This window comes from Charadrius vociferus, unplaced genomic scaffold, assembly GCF_000708025.1.
Source record: "Charadrius vociferus isolate BGI_N301 unplaced genomic scaffold, ASM70802v2 scaffold213, whole genome shotgun sequence".
In the NCBI taxonomy this organism is placed as follows: Eukaryota; Metazoa; Chordata; class Aves; order Charadriiformes; family Charadriidae; genus Charadrius; species Charadrius vociferus.
Genome location: NW_009647828.1, coordinates 4,203,265 through 4,223,859, shown reverse-complemented (window position 1 = coordinate 4,223,859; position 20,595 = coordinate 4,203,265). Strand labels below are relative to the sequence as shown.

Below are 20,595 nucleotides of genomic sequence, written 5' to 3'. Positions count from 1 at the left end.
ATCTTTGTCTGCCAGCATCTGTGGGGCACATTTGGTGCAGGGAGTCCGTCCTGTCCTGCTGTGGCTTTGGCATGCCGTGGCTCTGCGCTGTCACCAACAGAGCCTGCTTGCACTGATGCTTAGGTGCCCAGCCACAAGCATCTTTGATGAAAATTAAGTGACAGGCAGCACAGGTATTTCTAGTCCCTGGTCCTTGCTCTTCCAAACTTATCACCATTATCATTATGTATGTCTTTTGGAGAGATAATGGTTTATAGGTGAGCATGCCATGTGTGGGGGGTTGACCCTGGCTGGAAACCCGGTGCCCACCAAAGCTGCTCTATCCCTCCCCTTCCTCAGCAGGACAGGGGAGAGAAAATGCAACGAAAGGCTCGTGGGTTGAGATAAGGACAGGGAGATCACTCAGCAATTACCATCATGGGCAAAATGGACTCGACTTGGGGGAAAAAAAATTAATTTAATTTATTACCAACCAAATTGGAGTAGGATAATGAGAAATAAAACCAAATCTTAAAAACACCTTCACCCCACCCCTCCCTTATTCCCTGGCTCAACTTCAGTCCTGATTTCTCTACCTTCTCCCTGAGTGGCACAAGGGAATGGGGGTTGTGGTCAGTTCATCACACGTTGTCTCTGCTGCTGCTTCCTCCTGAGGGGAAGGACTCCTCATACTCTTCCCCTGCTCCAGCGTGGGGTCCCTCCCTGAGGAGAGAGTCCTCCATAAACTTCTCCAATGTGAGTCCTTCCCACCCGCTTTAGTTCTTCACAAACTGCTCCAGCGTGGATCCCTTCCATAGGGTCCGGTCCTTCAGGAACAGACTGCTCCAGTGTGGGTCCCTCGTGCAGTCACAAGTCCTGCCAGCAAACCTGCTCCAGCATGGGCTCCTCTCTCCATGGGGCCACAAGTCCTGCCAGAAGCCTGCTCCAGCATGGGCTTCCCATGGGGTCACAGCCTCCTGCTCTGGTGGGGGGTCCTCCATGGGCTGCAGGTGGATATCTGCTTCACCATGAACCTCCATGGGCTGCAGGGGGACAGCCTGCCTCACCGTGGTCTTCACCACAGGTTGCAGGGGAATCTCCCCTGGCACCTGGAGCACCTCTGCCTCCCTCCGCCTCCTTCGTCACTGACCTTGGTATCTGCAGAGTTGTTTGTCTCATATTCTCACTCTGCCCTCCTGCTGCAATTGCTGTTGCACAGGGTTTTTTCTCTGCTTCTTAAATATGTTATCACCAAGGTGCTACTACTGTTGCTGACGGGCTCGGCCTTGGCCAGTGGTGGGTCCATCTTGGAGCCGGCTGGCATTGGCTCTATCAGACATAGGGGAAGCTTCTAGCAGCTTCTCACAGAAGCCACCTCTGTAGCCTGTCTGCTACCAGAACCTTGCCACGCAAACCCAATACACCATGGCAGACCTTCAAATAAGGGCAGGCACTGCAGGTATGCACGACTTCCCTGGATAGGGGCAGTTCAGCTGTGCCCATGCTGGTGGGCTGCTCCCAACAGCTCTTAGGCTTGAGTTTGTTGAATTTGATTTTAACACTTTGGCTGGTTTGCACTGTGGCACTTGCTTTGGACTTTCATTTTTCAAGGTGCTCTTCGAAAGACACTTAAGAAGCTTTTAGAAACAGAGCTGCCACCTCTATCCCACCCTTCTCCCTTGCAGCACTGAAGAAGAGCAGGGACATATTTTTAGAAGATGGCATTGAAAAAAAAAAAAAAATCGAAAGCGGTTGGAAGGAGGTGTTCTTTTAAAGCCCAAGGCAGGATGGTTGTGGCTATTCAGGGCGCATTATGGCAGCAGGCGCTGTTACCCGATGCTAACCGCAGTCCAGCCCCTGCACGCAGCCCCTGTGGTCGCCTCGTGGAGCGTGCGCAGGGGGTAACGCACAACTGATTTACCATTAGTGCTGAATTATGGATTAACTTGGCCCTGGAGAAAACAAACGTTTCAAGAAAGAGCAACAGCAGCACTAAAATTAATGAGTAAGAGACGTAATGAAGCACTAGTCCCGTTCCAAAAATATAAGCAATATAAATATAATAAGAGAGTGCTTCAGATTCAATTTAATTAACCTGTGGTTAATAGGTTAAATAATTAAGCTGAATTAATTAAACTAAGTAGAAAGAAATTAAGTGTTTAGTTAAACTGAATCACCCTGTTCCATGTTATAAAGCAAGTATTACTGTCTGTCAGGTTTTTATTATTGTCACTGTAGGATGAGATTTATGATCTGACCTAATTATTATTCTGAGAAATGTGACATAAAAAAAAGATGAAAATAATTAAGCAGGCAGCATAGACCAAGCCAAACGATTATAGTCAGTGATAGGGAGAAAATGAGCCCATTATTACCAGTGAGAAAAATTAGCTGTAAGGAATATTAGTAAGCTGTAACAAGTATTAATACCTTTTAAATATAAAGCCAGATCCATGTTGTAATCAGGGAAAACCTTCCCGTTACTTATCTGGATAAAGGTAGTTAAGTCTGGATGAACTTTTAATTCAGGTAGTTTTAAGCAAAAATCGTGTAGTGACGTTGGCTTTGGTCCAGCTGCACCAGGAAAGGAGGAGGAAAAGGAAAGACGTCCTCATTTTCAAACTGATTTTTCAAATTTATCAAGCCTCGTGAATCCTCCAGCACATTAGCAAAAAGATTACGCATTTCAGCTTGAAGATAAACTTAAAGACCTATAAACTGCCATTTTTTGAACTAGAACTTCTAAAGTTTATTCATTTCAACTTTAATGAGAGTTTTATCATCTCTATATCTCATCAGATCTGAACTGTTAAAAAGCCCCTATATAATTACAGAAATTGACAGCTCGGCTATGCAGATATCTTGAATCTCGTGTGGGATTTATCCCCTGACAGGCCACTATAGATTACCATTAAATTCCCTAATGAAAATTTTTCTGTAGCAGAGTCTGTGTAACATCATCTCTGTAGGAAAACTGATACCAGATATTTATTGTTTTCAGTTCAGTACACTTTCCTGTTTTTATTTTTACAGCTACTGACACAATCATCTTTTAAACCCCCTTCATTACACTTGTAGCCTTGTGAAAATTATGTCAGATCATTGAGGTAAATGTAGTGAGCCGAACAGAAGGATCAGTGACTTGGCTTTGACTATAAGAAATCACATAAAGTTTTTTTTCGTGAAAGAAGAGAAGACTTTTTACAAGAATGTCTTACTGTAAGATAAGTTTTCTAACATAAATCATCAATAAAGGTGGAAAGTTAAATGCTGCTGATGATTTATGTTGTTTCATGAAGTCAACAGCAGAAAGATGAAATTCAGTGGAAGAAAAAAAGTGACTATTAAGCCAACCACCTCATATCTGTAAACCTCCTTGCAGTTTAATATCCAAGTCACCTTGGGGTGTTGAATTAGGAATAATCACGTTCATCTCATGCTGTAGTTAAAAATACGTGCACATAAATTGGATCATGCGAAACAAATCACAGAAGGTGAGAAGCATGCTAACTGGAACAGTCCTTTTATTGTTCACCAAATTCCCTTGGGGTGGTCTTCCAATGCAGGGTTAATTAAAAAAAATACTAACATCCAGTATCCATTCTACTTATGAATGTCTCACAGGTTTGTGTAATCTCTTACTGAAGCTATTACTGGAATGCCTTGTAGATCAAAATCATTAATTAAACATTAATTCCCTTAAAACATTTTCAAAGGCTTAATTTCAGGAACTTGTAAGTTATTTGCCTGCCATGGTGCACTGTCTTCTTGTAATCAGTATTTAATAACCTGTACGGTGTAATCCCAACGTAATGTATTTGGCAACGACAAATTACATTGAAAAACTCTGCTGTAAATCTAGACAGTACACTGTGATGCTTTTCTTACTATCTTAATTCCGTGCTGAAAAAAAAGACAGTCTTGCCTTCCTTTAATCCTTACATGAGTTGTTTTTTGAAGGGGAGTTTATCATTCTCTTCTTTACTTTTGTATATCGCTTAGTGAGGGCTGGACTGGATCGGTGAGGAGTCAATTCCAACAGCTCATAGCTAATGTACCAAAATCTTGTGTAATTGAAGAGTAAACAGCTATTTATCCTTTCCCTCTACTCAGATGGTCAGGTGGCTTCAGGGTATGATCCGCTATATGACCATGGTCGTGGTTTGTCACTTACGAAGAAGTTTCTTCCATCCTTGTTTGAGAGCTGAAGCAACCCGTGTGGACTCTGGCCAGGGTTTTGAAGTCTGCACTGCATGTTTTCGCTGAGGCTCTACATTTTTCCTGTGCTTTTGCTAATGTGACAAGCCCTAGCTACCTACAGCTCTTTCAAACAGGCAGGAGATATTATTGCACAGAGGTCCGTGTGTCCCATGGATCTACCAAGGTTTGGGAGGGATACCTGGGCTGAAGGATTCATCCCTGAACTACCCTCCCTTCTCTGCTCCCCTGCAATGACCTGGAGAAATCTCCACCAGGGAACTGGTGGCACGAGCCTCTCCAGTGGCCCATAGTTAACAGTGTTTCTTTACACATGGCACTGAAGTCAAATGGCACTGGCTTCCCTTGAAACAGCTCAAGGTCCCCAAGGATTTTGCATGTGGGTTGGTCTTCATGCCTTCAACACGGTGACTCACAGTAACTGGTGGAAAACAAGCATGGCTGTGGCCAGCCGAGCCTCTGATTGCCTCTTTGGGTGCAGGGACTCATCCTCGGAGCCCAGGGCAGGATCTTCAACAAAATCACTGCCCTGATCCAGGATTTTGGTAGTGTTGCTTGTAGACACCTGGATGCCACAGATATGTCCAGCTCTGTGTGCTAAGTTTGGAACAAGGCACTGGTCATTCTGCCAGGGACAGAGCCCATTCTTATCAGAGGGCAATGGGTGGATTAAAGGAAGTAACACCATCTACAGATCCTTTGGAGTTTTTAATATCTCATCAACAGTGACCTCTCTGTCTGGGTTTTAAATGAAGAAAAGGCTATACTGGAAAACAAATTGGGGAATAGTAATTGGGAATATAGAGAATTGTCTCTGTAGTTATTACTTAACTGCTTTGGAAATACTTTTAATGAGGAAGGAGTAACATTGGTAGGTATCTACAGAGAATACATTTGAATTTTACTTTACTGGAATACTCGAAACTCAAGGTGGCATTTGGGCCTTTGTGCTCACTGGGAAAGCAGAGCAGTACAGTCAGTGCAAAAGCTGCTTCACAAATTATTTTGTTTTGAATATTGTGTTATAAAACTGATTAATCCCTTCTTTACTTAGCCATGTCTCTTGGGTATTGGAAGTGGAAGGGTGTCAGACAGTTTTATATGGGGCTGGAGAGGTGACTTTTTATTAAAACGTTTTGGTTTTCAACTTGAATAGAAATGAGTGTTTCAGAGGAACTAGATCCCTCTTACCATTGTGCTCCTCTGCGATAGCCATTGCTGTAATTCATACTCCACGAGGTTCTGCCTGCGGTGAAGCCCCTGCAGCAGTATTTGTGTGCATCCCTGGTAACTACAGAACCGGGATGCCATGAAGGGTCTCCTCCCTCCTCCACCCCCTCGCAGCACCCCTTTCCTCGAGGATGGAAAAATTGCCGGAGACCATTAAAAAATTGACATTTAATCCTCAGGTTTGTTGTACGGGGATGTGTGGTTTTCAGCACAGATCTCCCCCATCCTGGTTATCCCAGGAGAGCGGGAAGCTGCATGCTCCCCAGCCCAGATCCTTCACCCTGTCTGCAGGGACACCAGCTCATGGGACAGGCTGGCTTGGTGTCTTCGTACCTCCGATGCCCACAGGTGCCTGTCAGGCTTCACTTCCAGTTCCTCGGATGCTCTGCCCAACCGACCCTGTTGCCTCCGCAGCACCTAGGCTGGCCAAGGGCTGTCCCCTTTTTATCACTTTTAAAGCAAGTCAGCAAGAAACTTTTAGCGTATTGTAGAAGAATCGTTAGAAAAGTCTCTGCTCGCAGGGTTGTACAGCTGGAGGAGCCAGCACTGTTTTGCCACATGAGTTAGTCAACATCACATCAAAACATTACTCACACGTTTGGTATTATTTAATCTATCCTGCCTGGGAAATTTCTTCCCTTTACTGTTTTTCAGCTGAATTAGTTCTGGATCCTGTAAAAAAAGGCAGAAAAGATATGATGTTTCTTTTCTGGAAGTCAGATGTACATGACTTTAACCTTCCAGGCAGGCAGCATTTCACATGGGGGATCATATGCCATCTCTATATGCGCTTTGTGTTTTAACACAGCTCTTATAGTTGGCTTCATAAAGGTGGTGCAGTCACTAACTGCTTAATGTGAGCTCTTGTAGCTTATTTCACAGTCATCCAGATTGGGAACATTTTGGTTATAAAGGAACAAATAAACTTCATTCGGCCAATGACCATTGAGGAAAACTTGAACATTTCTGGATTAAATAATACTCAAACTTCCAAACTGAATATTCACTAAATGAGAGGGAAAAGAAACCTGATATGTTTCTAGTCTTCATTTGACTAATTTAGTACATATGATACAACCAGCGTGAGAGAGAGTCCACACTATGCAGTTACTCTGAGGTAGATGGCTGCCTTTCCCAACAAGAATTCAGTGCAGAAATTCATGCCCTAAGGCCTATATTTACTGCTTGAGGAGTAAGTTAGGTATTTTAGGGATGTCATTATTTACAGGATCAATATTGCTATTTAGCCAGACGGCTGGCCAAGCATGGACAAATACTGTCTGCTATAATACATTTATCCGTCTATCGATCTATCTCTGCACCCATTTTGCTGATCAAACAGACAGCTATAGCAGGACTAGGAACAACTTATTCCTGGTTTTACTGCATCAGTAATAGGATTTGTCTCACATAACTTCCCACTCAAAAGCTAAGTGAGCAGTTAGCTTGAGCAAACATGGAGCTCTATGGAAAGAGCCAAATGGATTCAATCCATCTATTTTAGGCAGGATCCATTACCTCCTGGGAGCGCTTATCCCAGATAAATGCAGTCCACATCCACTCCTGCCTCCTAGTCTGTCCACATCAGAGAACCACGATAGCACTTTCACAGAGTATTGCATTACGTAAAGCAGAACATGCAATTTTAGTAGAGATGGGTCAAAGTGAAAAGGATGGATAAAAATTTTTCCCGAATTCAGAATATTCAATGGAGGATGCAGCGAGATTTTTTTCAGATCTGCTCCAGAAAATAAACAGAGTACTTCATGTCAGTCCAAGCTGTTGGTTACTTGCTAGGCAACTACGATCTAGTGAAAGGCTTATACCGATCAGAGGGTGATGACCCACAGTTCCTCACCCCCACGCAAAACAGGAACAACTCCAGTGAGGCAGGTGAAGCTAATGAACAAGAAATCAATGTTAACTGCAGATGGATCCAAAGATGGAGGAAGATAGTTCGAAATTTTGAGTGAGATGTGATTTTAAAAATCTAGGTGATTTATAGAAAAAACCCTGACACGACATATTTACTGGGGTTGTTCTACAGCGAGGTGTGTGCAAGGGGAGGGTATGGATTTTCATGAGCTGAAAGGTCCCACGAAAGCTGTGTGGGAATGGGGGGTGCTTTCTGGGAACCAGCCAGAGCATGGCAGAAATGCAACAGCTGATTTTTGCAGACTAAGACGCAGAGCAACACACTCAAATTTACATTGTTTACCTCCCAGGAAACAGCCAGTCACTCCCTGCATCCAGCACTTGCCACCGTATCAGTTCTGCCATCACCTTCACCACCTGTGCAGGTTTGATTTAAAGCCCTCGGATGTCAGCAGCCAGGGTGATAAGAGCATTGCTGGGTTGTGACCAGACCTGACCAGCCATGGGGTTGTTTTTCTTGCGATACAGTTCCAAGATGACAAAAGAAATGAGGGCTCTCAATTTTCACCTGGCAATACTAGTTGTCACCCCTGTTGATAAACACCCCTGATGGTTTGAAATCATCCTGGTTTTCTAGAAATGGGCAAGGACTCTCCAGATAAATATATGCAATGCTTGAGGAGGTCGCTCCACACAGTGGAGGCAAAATACACAGCACACCTTGGGTGTCTTGAAGATGGTCAGCTAGAGCATCTCTGATGCAGCTCCATCCCTCCGTGTCCTGAGGACGAGTCAGTGCAAGTGTCATGGTTTGGGCTGTACAAGGAAGAGGAGAAGCCTGCCTGGGTCTCTCATGGTGCATCTCCAGGCTGACATGGGGCAGGAGATGGGATATATTTATAGCTATGAGTATTAGTGTTTTCCTCTAGGGATTGCTAGATTGACTTAGGAAGAGCTGAGCTACATATTGAGGATACAAGGGGGAAAAAAAAAAAGTCTCTGTTTTTTATATATCCCACCCAGGACAAATTATAAGCAAAGTTTATTTTCCCTCTGGACATGAAGGGCATTTGGCATCAGGCTTCTGTAAGCTGTGATTTGGTATTATCTCAAAAGAAAGTGTCACTGAGCCTAACAAAAATGCTCATTTAGCAAAGCGTGTAAGCATGAGTAGATCAATTGGCCTCAGTTGGCTTTAGTCTGCATCTAAAGTCAGACAGACAAAAAAAGCATTGCTTTAAAGTGCAGAAGAGGAATTTGACCAAAGCTGCTGTAATAAATAATCCCATGACAGGCAAGTCATGCAAATTAGGTGAATGTAGACAAACAGGGTGGGAACCATCTGGTCAAGCTTCGAGATGGGTGAGGCAGTTCAGACACCTTTGGGCCACTCTGGGTTCATGTTACAGTCCATCAGCAGAGAGCTGTGGCCCACCTCCTCCCCCATGATCCATCTCCTAACCTGTGGTCCACCTCCTTCTCTGTGGTCCACCTCCTTCTCCTCTGCACCCCATTGTGGAGGAAGCAGAGCCAGCATGGCACAAAGGCCAGTGTGGATGAGAAGGGGACACTGGGCTGACCTCAAAGGCAACAGGCAAGTGCACAGGAGATGGATGTGGGGAACTAGAGACAAGGGAATATAAGGACATTGCTCCAGCTTGTGGGGATAAAGGTGTTGGATGGATATCCAGTGAGCAGAGGACTTGGTCCCTGCTGCTAGGACCCTTGGTGGCTTTGCCCTCCTGCACTCTCAGATGATGCATTCAAGGTTTCCTGCATGGCTACATGTGCCTTTTCACATGTTATAATTTACTTGTCATCTTCGACTCATTGAGACTTCTAAGATGATGACTATCTGAGATCAGATTACAGCCCTAGCTCTTCTTTTTCCTTAATTTGTTTGGTCATAAGGATGATGTAAATAACTAAGAAACCGGCCATTTTAAAACTTATCTTCTGAATGTGTATCTTCCTTGTGTGTATCACTGCAAAAGGTAGGATTTTCTTATTACTGCACAAGTATATCCAATCAAATTCATACTTTGCCACCTGGAGAAGTATGATGAGCAGTGTTTCACTGTGGCCGTCTTCAGGACTTGGGCTCATCTAATTCTAAACCTGTGAATAATCCCAGTGGTTTTCAATATTGCAAATATTTCTGTTTGATGGTAAATGTCCCTGGGTGTTTCAGTGGAGTGTGAGAGCAGACAGCTAATAATCCTCTGCGGTACACACTGAAGTGGTGTAACCAAGCAGAAATGCCACTGAGCCGAAAAATGCTCCTTGCTCAGGAAAAGCTCACTGCACCTGCGTGTTTCCGATGCCCCTTGGTGGGACATCTCCCAGGGAGGTGGGAGAGCCTCCAGTGGGTTTCCGCTGTTACTCACTGGAGGTCTGATCCAAAGCTCACTCAAGGTAAAAGCGCCATTTATTTTTGTGGGCTTTTAAATCTTTTTCCTGTTAAATGCACACAGCTTTTAGAAAAGGACACTCATGAATTTAGCTGGAGAATTTGAGTGGTGAAACACAAAGTTCCTGGACGTTTCCATTTAATCTCAATTTTAGGGGTGAAGTTAAACCAGGTTTTTCCTTGGTTTAATCCTTGCCTTGGATGCAGAGCAGGAGCAGCCAGATGAGTTAAGCCTGAGAGACCATCCTGGTGTGTACACTAAGCTGGATGCTGGTAGATGATGTGTGAGAAGCAACGTGGAAAGCTTATAGCAGGTCTATATGGTGTCCTGGTTTGAGGTAGTGTGGGACTGTGCAGGTGTGTGCTGTGCATGTCTGGTTTGCACGAAAATTCATCAGCACCTGGCTGGAGAGGAGATGTCTGCAAGTTATCCCAGTGGATTTGTGGGAGTCTCCCTGCTCTGTGTGGAAGCAGCAAGGGAAATTAACACTCCTCAGCCCCAGGCCGTCAAAAATGATCTCAAGAAAAAGCAGCTGGCTGGTGCTGGAAGCAATACGTGCGGTAGTGTTGGGCAGGGATGCGAGGCTCCGGTCGGCATTTGTCGAGAACACAGATGTGATGCTGTGGAAACAACGGAAAGTTGAAGTTATGCAAGGCTGGTGTATATTGTACAAATTCAACACAGCCAGAACAATCCCACCAAACATGTCCACTGCTTTTTGTAAGGTGCAGTTTGTTCTGATGATCCCTTTTGTCTTCTTTTTTTCTTTTAACTTTTTAAATTGCTTTTAGTCTTTTCTATTTTTTTTTTAACCTTCAGGGAATGCTTTAGTAGCAATTTCACAGGAATTCAGTTTTGGTTTTGTTTGTATTAAATGTTGTCATTGGAGTGAAAAAGGAATCCGCAGCAACTACTGGTCATGACAGAGTGAATAAATGAATTAATTATCTTCAGCTTTGCTATTATTTTCATGTGCATAATAATAACACAGGCTGGTGCACCGACTACAGTGTCTTTAGAGGAAGAAGAAAAATTCTCTGAAGGCCTGTGGGAGATAATTAGTTTGAATATCCCTCCGAAAAAGGTGTATTTTTCTTTTGTGGTAACCTTAGTGCTAAGTCCTTGAGGATGAACAGGTTCCCACGGATGACGCCAGAGGAGACAGAAATCAGAATATCCTGAGAAGAATATTGTTCTCCTGACCTTCACACAGCCACTCCTTCACATTGCAATTATTTGCCTCTCTGCCACAAGATGCTAAAATAGGGCAGAGATACAGCCAAACTCTGTAGCAGTTTGGCTCTATAATTAGCTCCTCTTGACAGAAAGTGCCCGAGTTTGGCCTAATTATGTTCGGTTGATGTTTTTGCTATTTCTTAACTATTTCAGTAGGAGGAGGTGGGTGTTCATGAGTTCCAGGACCAGCAAGCATCAATAACCACAGCAACAACATGAGTGCCGTATGTTAACTCTAGAGAAAGGTATTGAAAAGATACTTCCAACGCCAAAATTATCACAATAAAGGAGAAAAAAAAATCCTTGCAGTCACTTTTCTTTCCTGCCTTCAGCAAAGTTTTTTGTGTCCCTCTTCAAATGCCTTCTGCGCCCTGATTTGCTGCTGCAGCTTCAAAGAATCAGGGAGGCCCTGAAGGTTTCATAGTTGCCTTCAGACTGAACAAGCTGCAGAGTCTTTTTGTGCCTGCCTGGTCCAGCTGGAAGATTTCACAAGTGTATGAATGCTTTGCTCAAGAAAAGCAAGTCCTAAAGCATCTTGCTCTTCCTGAGGACACAAAACTCGTTTTGCTTAATTGCATGGTCCTTGCTTTTGCTCTTCAGCGAAATCTGCGAAGGTCCTGCTCCAGGCAACGCTTTCAGGACAACAGCCCTGGGAGGAAAGTCAAACTATGAAGCAGTTGCGACATCTAGTGGTACTTGTGGCTATTTCAGAACAGAGGAAAAGATCCGCTACAAATACGACCATATATATATACACATGACGCCTCTATGAGCAAAAGAAGAAGCCTTCATGACCAACCTGCACTTTTCATCTACGATGGAGCTGCAGGAGAACAAAAAAAAAGAGGTCATCATTTTAGTCATGTGGTGACCATACTTCCCATGGAGGAGTAGGGATGGTCAGCCACCCATTGCTTTTCTCTGCTGCAACAGAGTTTGAAAGGTTTCCCAGAATATAAGAATAGAAGAAATTGCTTTAAAAGAGAGATTTGAATGTGGTTAATTCTCTGGGTTTTCACCAGTGCCAAGGCAACTTTAGGGATGAATAGAAAAATATATAATAAACAGTGTTAAAAATATAAGAATAGGTATATTTACTGAAAGCTCTGCGTGTATGTGTGTGTGTGTATTTAGTTTAGACATTTGTTTACATTTTTCAGATATTCAACTTTAAGAACTATTACTGAAGCAAAGAATTGCAGTGGAACATTAACTTGGTCCTGCACAGGGACATTACTGAGGCAGCAAGATTTCTGCAAAAGAAAAAGCCTCAAAGAAAAAATCTTCACTTTACAAAGAAGCTGGGTACTTTTTATGTTGTCAGTTATTTTTGCAAGGACAAAGGTGACACACAAAAAAAAGCACAAAACCCCCTCCAATTTGAACAAAACACTTATTTCTTTAGGTGCAAAACAAATCCTGCTATGGGATAAATCTAGATTTGTATTTTATACCGGGGTTCTTAAGCCTCCAGAAAGATGATGGACAGACCTTCTACCCTTCATCAATTCCACAATGCCTGAAAACAAAAGCAATTTTAGTACAAAAATGTTCAACAGGTGGCATCCAATAAAAGAGCAAAAAGGTGTAATTTGTCAGCTCAGCATTTCTTAAGGCTTCAACATTCAGAATTCAGATTTATTCAGAATTAAGTAAGAGTTGCAACTGAGGTTTGCTTTGTGCTTTCATACCTGTGTCCCCAGGGAAGGTAGTTGAACATCACTGAAACCAAGGGAATATCCCCATGAGACTGCTAGAGGAAGAGGTCTCTCTGCTGGGGCTAATAAAAGCCACCAGTTCCTGCCCCAGGACCATACAGCCCAGCCAAGTGGCCATCCTGAATGTGTCCGAGCGATTTCCCCATGAAATAACAGATGATGAAAATGATGGGAGAACAAGAGCAGATGGAAGTAGCTGGATCTGCTGCTTTGCGTGGTGAAGGAGCTTGTTCCATGCATCTTGTGACATCTGGGGACACAGGACCAGACCTGTTCTGTTATGTGCTGTGCTAGATCTAACTAGGTTGAGACCACATCTTTGATGTGCCTTTTGGGTGCCCAGAGGGAGGTTATTCCCACTCCTTACCACTCTTTTGTTTTCTGATGTTGATTTTCAGAAGCATGGATTTCTTAAACCCCGCAGGGATAAAAAAAAATAAAATTGCTCCATGCCCAACTATGCAGAGAGAGGAACCAAAGTGTTTCAGGGCTGCCGAGGTCAAAGGGGAGGTGATGATTTCAACTGCTGAAACTCTGACCCTTAGATGTCAGGTTTGCATCAGCTTAGCTCATGCTGAGCTGCACCCCACGACCCTGAAGCTGTAAAAACCAACTTGGCCTCCAGGGAAGGAGAGTTATCCTGCTCCCAACACCAGGACAACCCCACGCAGGGTCATTGAGAGCAGAATTTGCTCCAAACTGCTGTTTTCCTTTTGTGAACCCCTCTCATCTTCAGATCTGCTCCACTTCTCATGACCAGCGGGGCAGCCTGATCATCTGGAAGAACAGGTCTCCGAGATGTGAACATTTCCCAGCACCATGGGGCAGCCCCAGGTCTGACACCTGTGTTTTTAATAAACCGGATCGTTGTGCTCGGCTGCCCTGACTGCAGGAGGGAGAAAGGCAGTGGGATATGTATGGCTGCTCCGGCTGCAGCTCAGTGAACTGCTACAAAAGCCCATCAAATGTCAAGCTTGTCTTTAAGACTTGGAATTGTGAAAGCATTTCTGGCAAAATTTACTGAGTAAAATGAGTATGCTCCGATAAGCCTCTGATACATGACAGCACTGGACTTTCTTCAGATCACACAGCAAAGGGGGAAAAAAAAAGTATTTAGATGAAGATGACCAGAGGTCTTCAGCAGCATCTTCCGGCAGAAATCCAAGCTGTGATGGACCTGAAAGGGTCAGTCTGGGGCTCGTGGGCTGCGGGTACCAGTTTGGTGTCCGTCCTCGGGGATTTCCCCCTAGAGTGCTTCTGATATTGATGCTGTGACCCTGATTGGTGCAAAGCTGAAATTTGGCCCCCTATTTGTGAAGCACCATAGAAATGTCAGGCTCTTTAGAAATACCAAGCCACGGCACTGCTTAGGGAAGAAGAGGGTAATGTTTGTGTGCTTATTTATTTTCACTTAGCAATACTAATACTGGAAACAAAAACCCAACTCCAAACAATACTAATAGCAATACCACAAAAGTTTGTATGTTTCAGAGGCAGAGAACAGAATGTAAGATTTATTTGCTGAAAGCAGTATGGGGATTGCACAGAAAAGGAGCAAGTGAGACGACACCACCAACACCCGTATTTCCCTCCCTGCCATAAACCCTCAACTGGTCTTTATCTTTGCTCTCTGTAGTTACACCAGAAGTCCCAGTAAGCCCATTTCTAAGTAATTCCTTAGCAGATGCTCTCACCCATAGTTCTGTTACTGCAAAATCACAAGCTGCACAGAAAAAATAAAGCAGGTTAAAGCACCAGTGTGGCTAATCCCTCCAGAGGGAATCCTCACCTCTGGTTTTCTCTGTGCTCTTTCCAAAGAAAGGGCTGAAATGCTGGGAGTACTTTTTGCTTGCAAACTGTAAATTAAAGTATAGAAAACCACAGATGACTCTGTTTTTGGAAGGGTCAGCACCCTTAGTTGATGGCAGCTGGATACAGGCAAGGCCAGGGTTCAGCTTCATGCTTGGGTCCCTGCCTCAATCCACAGAAGATGGGAGGAGGACTGATTTGTTTGCACATTCTTAACTTCCAGTCATAGGACGTGAGGATGCTGCTAAAACTAACACGATGCGTAAGGATTTCAGGCTGCGGGGTTGTTTTGTCAAGGCTAAGAATGGGAGACGGTGACCAAACATCAGCTGATGCAAGGAGTGTAGGTCTGGAGTGATGAGTGTGATGAGTAAGGGCTAAACCAGCTGGAGGGCATGTTCCTGGTTTAGCAGTCCCCTAAATACAGGCTCTCCCTTGAAGGGTGGCCTTCCTGATAAACCCTCCCCACTGGAACCTGCATTTGTCAAAGGCATGTCTGTTAGGTCTGGTCACCACCAAGAGACAAACCTGTTTCTGATTCTGAGTAGGAAGTTGGGGGTATATTTTATGCCATTAAGTATCTGCCCACAAAGTCCATTTTGTGGCTCCACCAACAGTGTTGTTTGTACAGCTGCTAGGTTGAATACAACCATACATTTTTTAATATGTCTGAATTTACCATACGGATCAAGTGAGTGGCTCCTGCCGTCATCCCAAAGGATTTCAGCCCAGCATTAAGGTCACCACAAAGCTTGTGGTATAAGGGAATGCAGTCCTAGGGCAGTGAGCAGCCAGGAGGGAAATGATGGAGCAAGTCTCTTGCTCGCACCAGAACCCCCTTGAACAGAGTCCCAAACAGACCTTTTATCCTGGCTACGCAGAAGGGAAATGCCACTTCTTCTTCCCCATTTAATATGCAATCGCTATTTGGAAAACTTTGAGGTTTGCTGTCTTTATGCCATGATCAGGGTGCGTGTCCTGTTACAAAGAGGTCTGCAGGAGCATGATGCAGCACTTTCTTCAGCTTAGAGACAAGTGCTGACAGTCCTGGGAATATGTGCTGTTGTGAATGCTGAAGACCCGGGGGTGCAAGAAGCTTGTTTCAGTTTTGAGCTTCCTTTTCAGGAAGTGGCAAGAAGTTGGTCGAGTCCTACAAGCACCCACACAAATCAGTGTTACGGGAAAACATGGCAGGAGGAACTACCGGACCAGAGCAAAGAAGGCATCCTGCTTTCTACTACTCTCCTATCATAATATTTAACAGAGCCATGAATGTATTGATGGGCCAGCTATGGAAACAGCGTCTACTGAAGTTGTCAGTCAAATGCAAGGCTCAAATCCCTAAGAAACTGGGATTTCAGAGCATTTAACCTCTGGCTGTGCAAATGTGATCGTGAACAGCAAATACCCTGTGATACACGCTGGTAGAGGGACTCCCCCGGCGATCATTTTACATTGTCACATTCTGGCAAAGCAGTAATACGGCTCCAAGTCATCTGTCATGACTGTGGGGTAGAAAAAAGCACGAAAGGCTTTTTTTTCAAGCAAAGCAACCATACTTTCAGTTCTATGCTGTAACAGACTTCTCCGCGTGGTCTGCAGGTCCCATTATTTCACGAGCTTGGAATGGAACCTTTCCCCACCCACCGCGTTAGCCTGTCTGTGCCTGCCGCTCTCGTTCAGCAACACATTTCACTGGGTTCTAAACACTTTTGGATGGGAGTCAGGCCCAGCTTCTGGACCAAACACCTCCTGCAGACATACCCACCATGGGCTGCCTCTACGAGGGTGGGTTTCTAAGCTCTTGTTGTAACCAGCGGGGACATACAGCATCATTGCCCCAGGAGAGCAATTCAGCCCCCTCCTTGGAGCAGACACCTATGGACATCAGGTGAGCTGCTTGCTCATCCTCCCTGTCTGCACTGAGTAGGTTTCCACTGGCACAAGGAGAGTGGGGACGGCACGTATATACCTGCCACGCAGATACCTTCAGGTGGTTGAATGTGGACCTGAATTTCAGCCTTAGCTGTGTACTGTTCAGACAGCAAAGACTCAAAATAGGTGACTAAATATAAGTGTCTAGTGCCGTGTGGGGTGCCCTAGGGTATCTGAGACCTCTGCGGAGGACTGGCTAATGGGATACAGGACTTTCAGGAAACCCAAGCTTTCCTGGAGAGGCAGAAGGAAGCAGGGCAGGGTGCTGCAGGGCGGCTCAAGCTGCACTAGATGCCAGTCGACAAGCAAGTGAATTGATCTGCAGTTTAAGCATGTCTCCTATGTTACCTGCAGCAAGACCAAGGTCAGTTTGAAACCCAGAAGTGGAGATCAATGGATTCATACCCAGAAATGTGTGTGGGAGACCTCGGCTGGTCCGAGGGATCAAAATACAAGTTTAACACTGACCCTGAACAGATATCCGTGTACCCTTGAGGAGACAGAAGAATCCTGAGAAGATCCGAGCAAACAAGATAAGGGGTGGCAAACATCCTGGCTTTTCCCAGAGCATGAACAGTGCGTGATCAACAATTGTATTGGCTGAATGGAGTGTGATGTGAGAGTGGACTGGGCAAAAGTAGAATGTTAGAATATATGCATAGATAAGCATCCAGCTAAGAGGATATAAAAGAGCACTGCTTGTAAAATAAAGGAGAACGATTGCTGTAACTGGATATTGAGTGTCGTGTCCGTCTCTACAATGACAAATGTGCATATGGAAAAGAGGATGCTGTATGAGTTAAGGGGTGAGTTCCTTGTGTGGATGAAGAAGATGGAGACTGGCAGGCACTCGCTGTATCCATCAAGGTCTCATGGAGAAGAGAGACACGGCGGGGTTTGTGCAGGTGACAACTACATCGTGGTGTTTCTAAGTGCCAGTGCCTGGAGCACTGTGGTATAATATCAAACCTGGGCTCTGGGGCGTAAACAGAACACCCTGAAAAACCTGGATGTCTGAAGTGTTTTTGCTACTCTTAGTAGTAGCAATGCAGACAGTTAAGGGGTTGCTGATTCATTTGCATTGCACATTTTTGGCTGATGATGCAAGTAAACAAAGCGTTAGCAAGGACTTCTCTTATGGGGAAGAAACCGAGGCTGGGAGAGATTGAGTGAATTCAGCCCCACACCCAGGTCCTCCAACTATCCCCCCAGTTGTCTAAAAGAAGGAAAGAGAGTTTTAAGAAGTACCAAAAGAAGCTGCATTTTGTGCACGCAGTGAATCTGTTTCATCTAAAGATCTAGGGAAGGGAAAAAGTTAGCAGACAGAGTGTTTGTGTCTTCTGCTGTGGCTGGAGCTCCCAGGTAGGTAAACATTAACATCATGTTCCTTTGGGCTTTTTACTAGCCGAAGGTCAAGTCCTCTACAGAGGGATACTAAGCAGAAAGTCCTGTGTTTAATATCAGGAAGGTCTGCTTTCAAACAGGATTAAAGCCCAACTGTGAGTAAGCGAGCAAGAAAAATATTTTCACTAGAATCCAGTTAGTCCCTGAGTGTGTGATTTTCATAAAGTTCAGCTCCAGGATCTGTGTTGCTCTTAAGATGAGGGCTTGTACTGAAAAATGCATTAGGAAGAGACTCCACCCCTTATCTGACCTTTGAGCTTTCTGCAGTGGTTGAAAAGTATTGTTCTTAGATTAAATCCCAAAATCTTTCTTAATCTTCTGGCTACCCCACAAGAACTGGGTCTGCCCTGAACTTTGTAAGGCAGACCCTGTCATGGCTACCTGAACATTGCTAATCGCTGTATTGTTTCTCCCTGGGCTGAGTTGATTAAATCAGCTAAATTAATGTTGGTGGGACGGAGTGTTCTCTGACAGGAATCAAACCACTCTGTTAAAACAAATGAAAATAGGTTTATTTCTGCTCAATTCCATGTATGTCTGGCCATTTATATATTATATAGATGGCTTCTGTACCCTAAAACTTTCAGGGTGTTAATGACTTGCATCAATACTAAGATTCAAAAGACTCTATATACATTAGGTTTTGAAGGCAAATGACTAGAGATGTTTCTGCTATTCAGATTTGGAAAAAAAAAAAAACAACAACCCAAACCTGCATCATATGCCATCCTACTAAAAACACTAAAAAATTGCAGTTGTCCTTATTTTGTCATGTTGTCTGACTTCATGCCCAAGTTATTTTATGTGCATTTGATATCCAACAGAGGGACTTCTGACACTTACATAGCTCAACATGAAAAGGAGAGAAGAAATAACCCACTGTATAATTTAGCTGGGGTCAAAAGCTCCAGATATCCCCGTTGACAAGACTGGCACTCTTCTCTGACCCTTGGCAGTGGGACAGCCCTGCCTGTCACTGCCACCTGTGAACCAAGGTGAGGGGGATTACTTAGTAACAGCTGGGGTTCTTACTGTTCCCTTCGGTTGTCTGCTTTCCAGTCTCACTGATCTCTTTTGTGTGTTATTTTCTAGATCAGCTTCTCTCTCCCCTCCTCCTGAAAACAGTTTTGTAGAGACACTGCTAAAACCAAAATCTTCCTGTATACAGAATGATAATGCAGGGGCATCTAACTCAAATTCTATTAACCCCACAAGACTCTTTAGTGAAAGCCTCAAGTCAAGGAAAAATTGATTTGGAAATAGATGCAGGTATAAAACTTTTAGCAATGAGTGGGTTCCTTATAAAATCAGTGTGCATGTCCTCCTAAGGGGATCATATATACCCCCTAAGAAGCTGAACATGGGGATGCTTCATTTATTTATTATGGCCTCATTCTGGGCTCAGTTTTACAGAAATGAAGTGAATGAAATGATCAGCATGAAATCAGCATATGACTGCAGGCTTACTTTTGTCCTCAAGGAATACTTTGTCTCTTCTTGCTCCCCTCCCACATCTATGCCCACAGATACACAAATATATGCATCTGTTGTTTCTGAAGGCAGCTGATGGCACACGTTATGAACTGAACTGTGTCTGAAGCTCATGGGTAGAAGTTAAAGCACTTTAAAACCCCTTGTGGGAAGCCTCATGGTAGAGTTCAGCGGTTTCTTCTGACACCGATCTAAGGTCAATTTAGTCGTGGCTGCAAGAACTGCACATTTTTTAAATAAATGAGCTGACTTCACAGCTTTCCCTGATTTTTCTAACTTTCCAACAAGTCCCAGGTACAGACATACCCTCTGTTTGCTCTGGAAATGCCTCTCCCATAATCAGTGTGCCTGACACATGCTTTTCTTGTGAATGTTTGCCTAAATGCCCTTGTCAAAAAATAGGAGCTGAGCCTTTCTTGTGGTTCATTAACCATTTTCTCTTCCAGAACAAATGCCCCCTGAAGTTTCGCAGAAAGAAAATGCTGCTGTGAAGAATCTCTGTAGGGAGGAAAGAAAACACTAATTATTGTTTCAAAACTATGTTGTTTTATTCAAACACGCTCCTTTTCCTGCCCCAGGATCACCCAGATGAGTAAACTGTCCATTGTGAATGAGAAAGAGAATTATCAGTTCTCCTCCATTTTTAAAAAAGATTTAATTTCAAACCATGTAGCGCCAATAAAGTGGCAGGTGCTCAGGACTGCCGCTTATCAGACTGACCCTTACAGCCGAGTTACTCTTCCTGGAACCATCGCCCGTGTCCTCCTGTCGTCCTTCCACCTTGCAGCATTTACTTAACGTGTGCTGGGCACGGTCAGGACAGCGGTTCTGCTCTGTTTCTACAGTGCTTCCAGTAAATTACTAGCAAATGAGAGCAGCTATGTAGACAGAATATATTTCATTTGATCGGCCAATTAACTTGTATGTGGGTTTGTGGATCAGTTACTCAATCAGAAGATACCACCTTTCCCTGAAAAAATGTGACTTTTTTTGGCAGCTCCATGCACCCACAGCCACCGCACGCCCTGCACCCTCCCCGTTCCCAAACCCCTTTGGCTTCTTTGGAAGCACTTCCCCCAACCTTTACCGCCCCGCCTAGTCGTGTACCAGGACAGCTTTTAACAGGCAGTCACAGCATGCACCCACCCAAAACTAGCCTTGGTCTGAATTTAGCTCAAGACAGGAGCGATCGGGGCTGTCTGTCACCTTCCCGCGGTGGTGGCAGCAGCTCTGTCACAGCGCGGCCCTGTCACCCTGTCCCTCTGCGTCCCCCGCGGCCTACCATACCC

At 44.3% G+C, this 20,595-nt stretch overlaps 1 protein-coding gene across 1 annotated transcript in view; it reads left to right on the top strand.

Moving 5' to 3' along the window:
* Nucleotides 1–1,404: 1,404 nt before the first annotated feature.
* The window catches only part of SUCLG1 (succinate-CoA ligase, alpha subunit), a 35,292-nt gene continuing 16,101 nt past the window's right edge, over nt 1,405–20,595 (top strand). The window contains exon 1 of the mRNA XM_009882552.1: nt 1,405–1,438. Coding sequence (XP_009880854.1) covers nt 1,405–1,438 — 34 coding nt within the window. The remainder of the gene's footprint in view (nt 1,439–20,595) is intronic.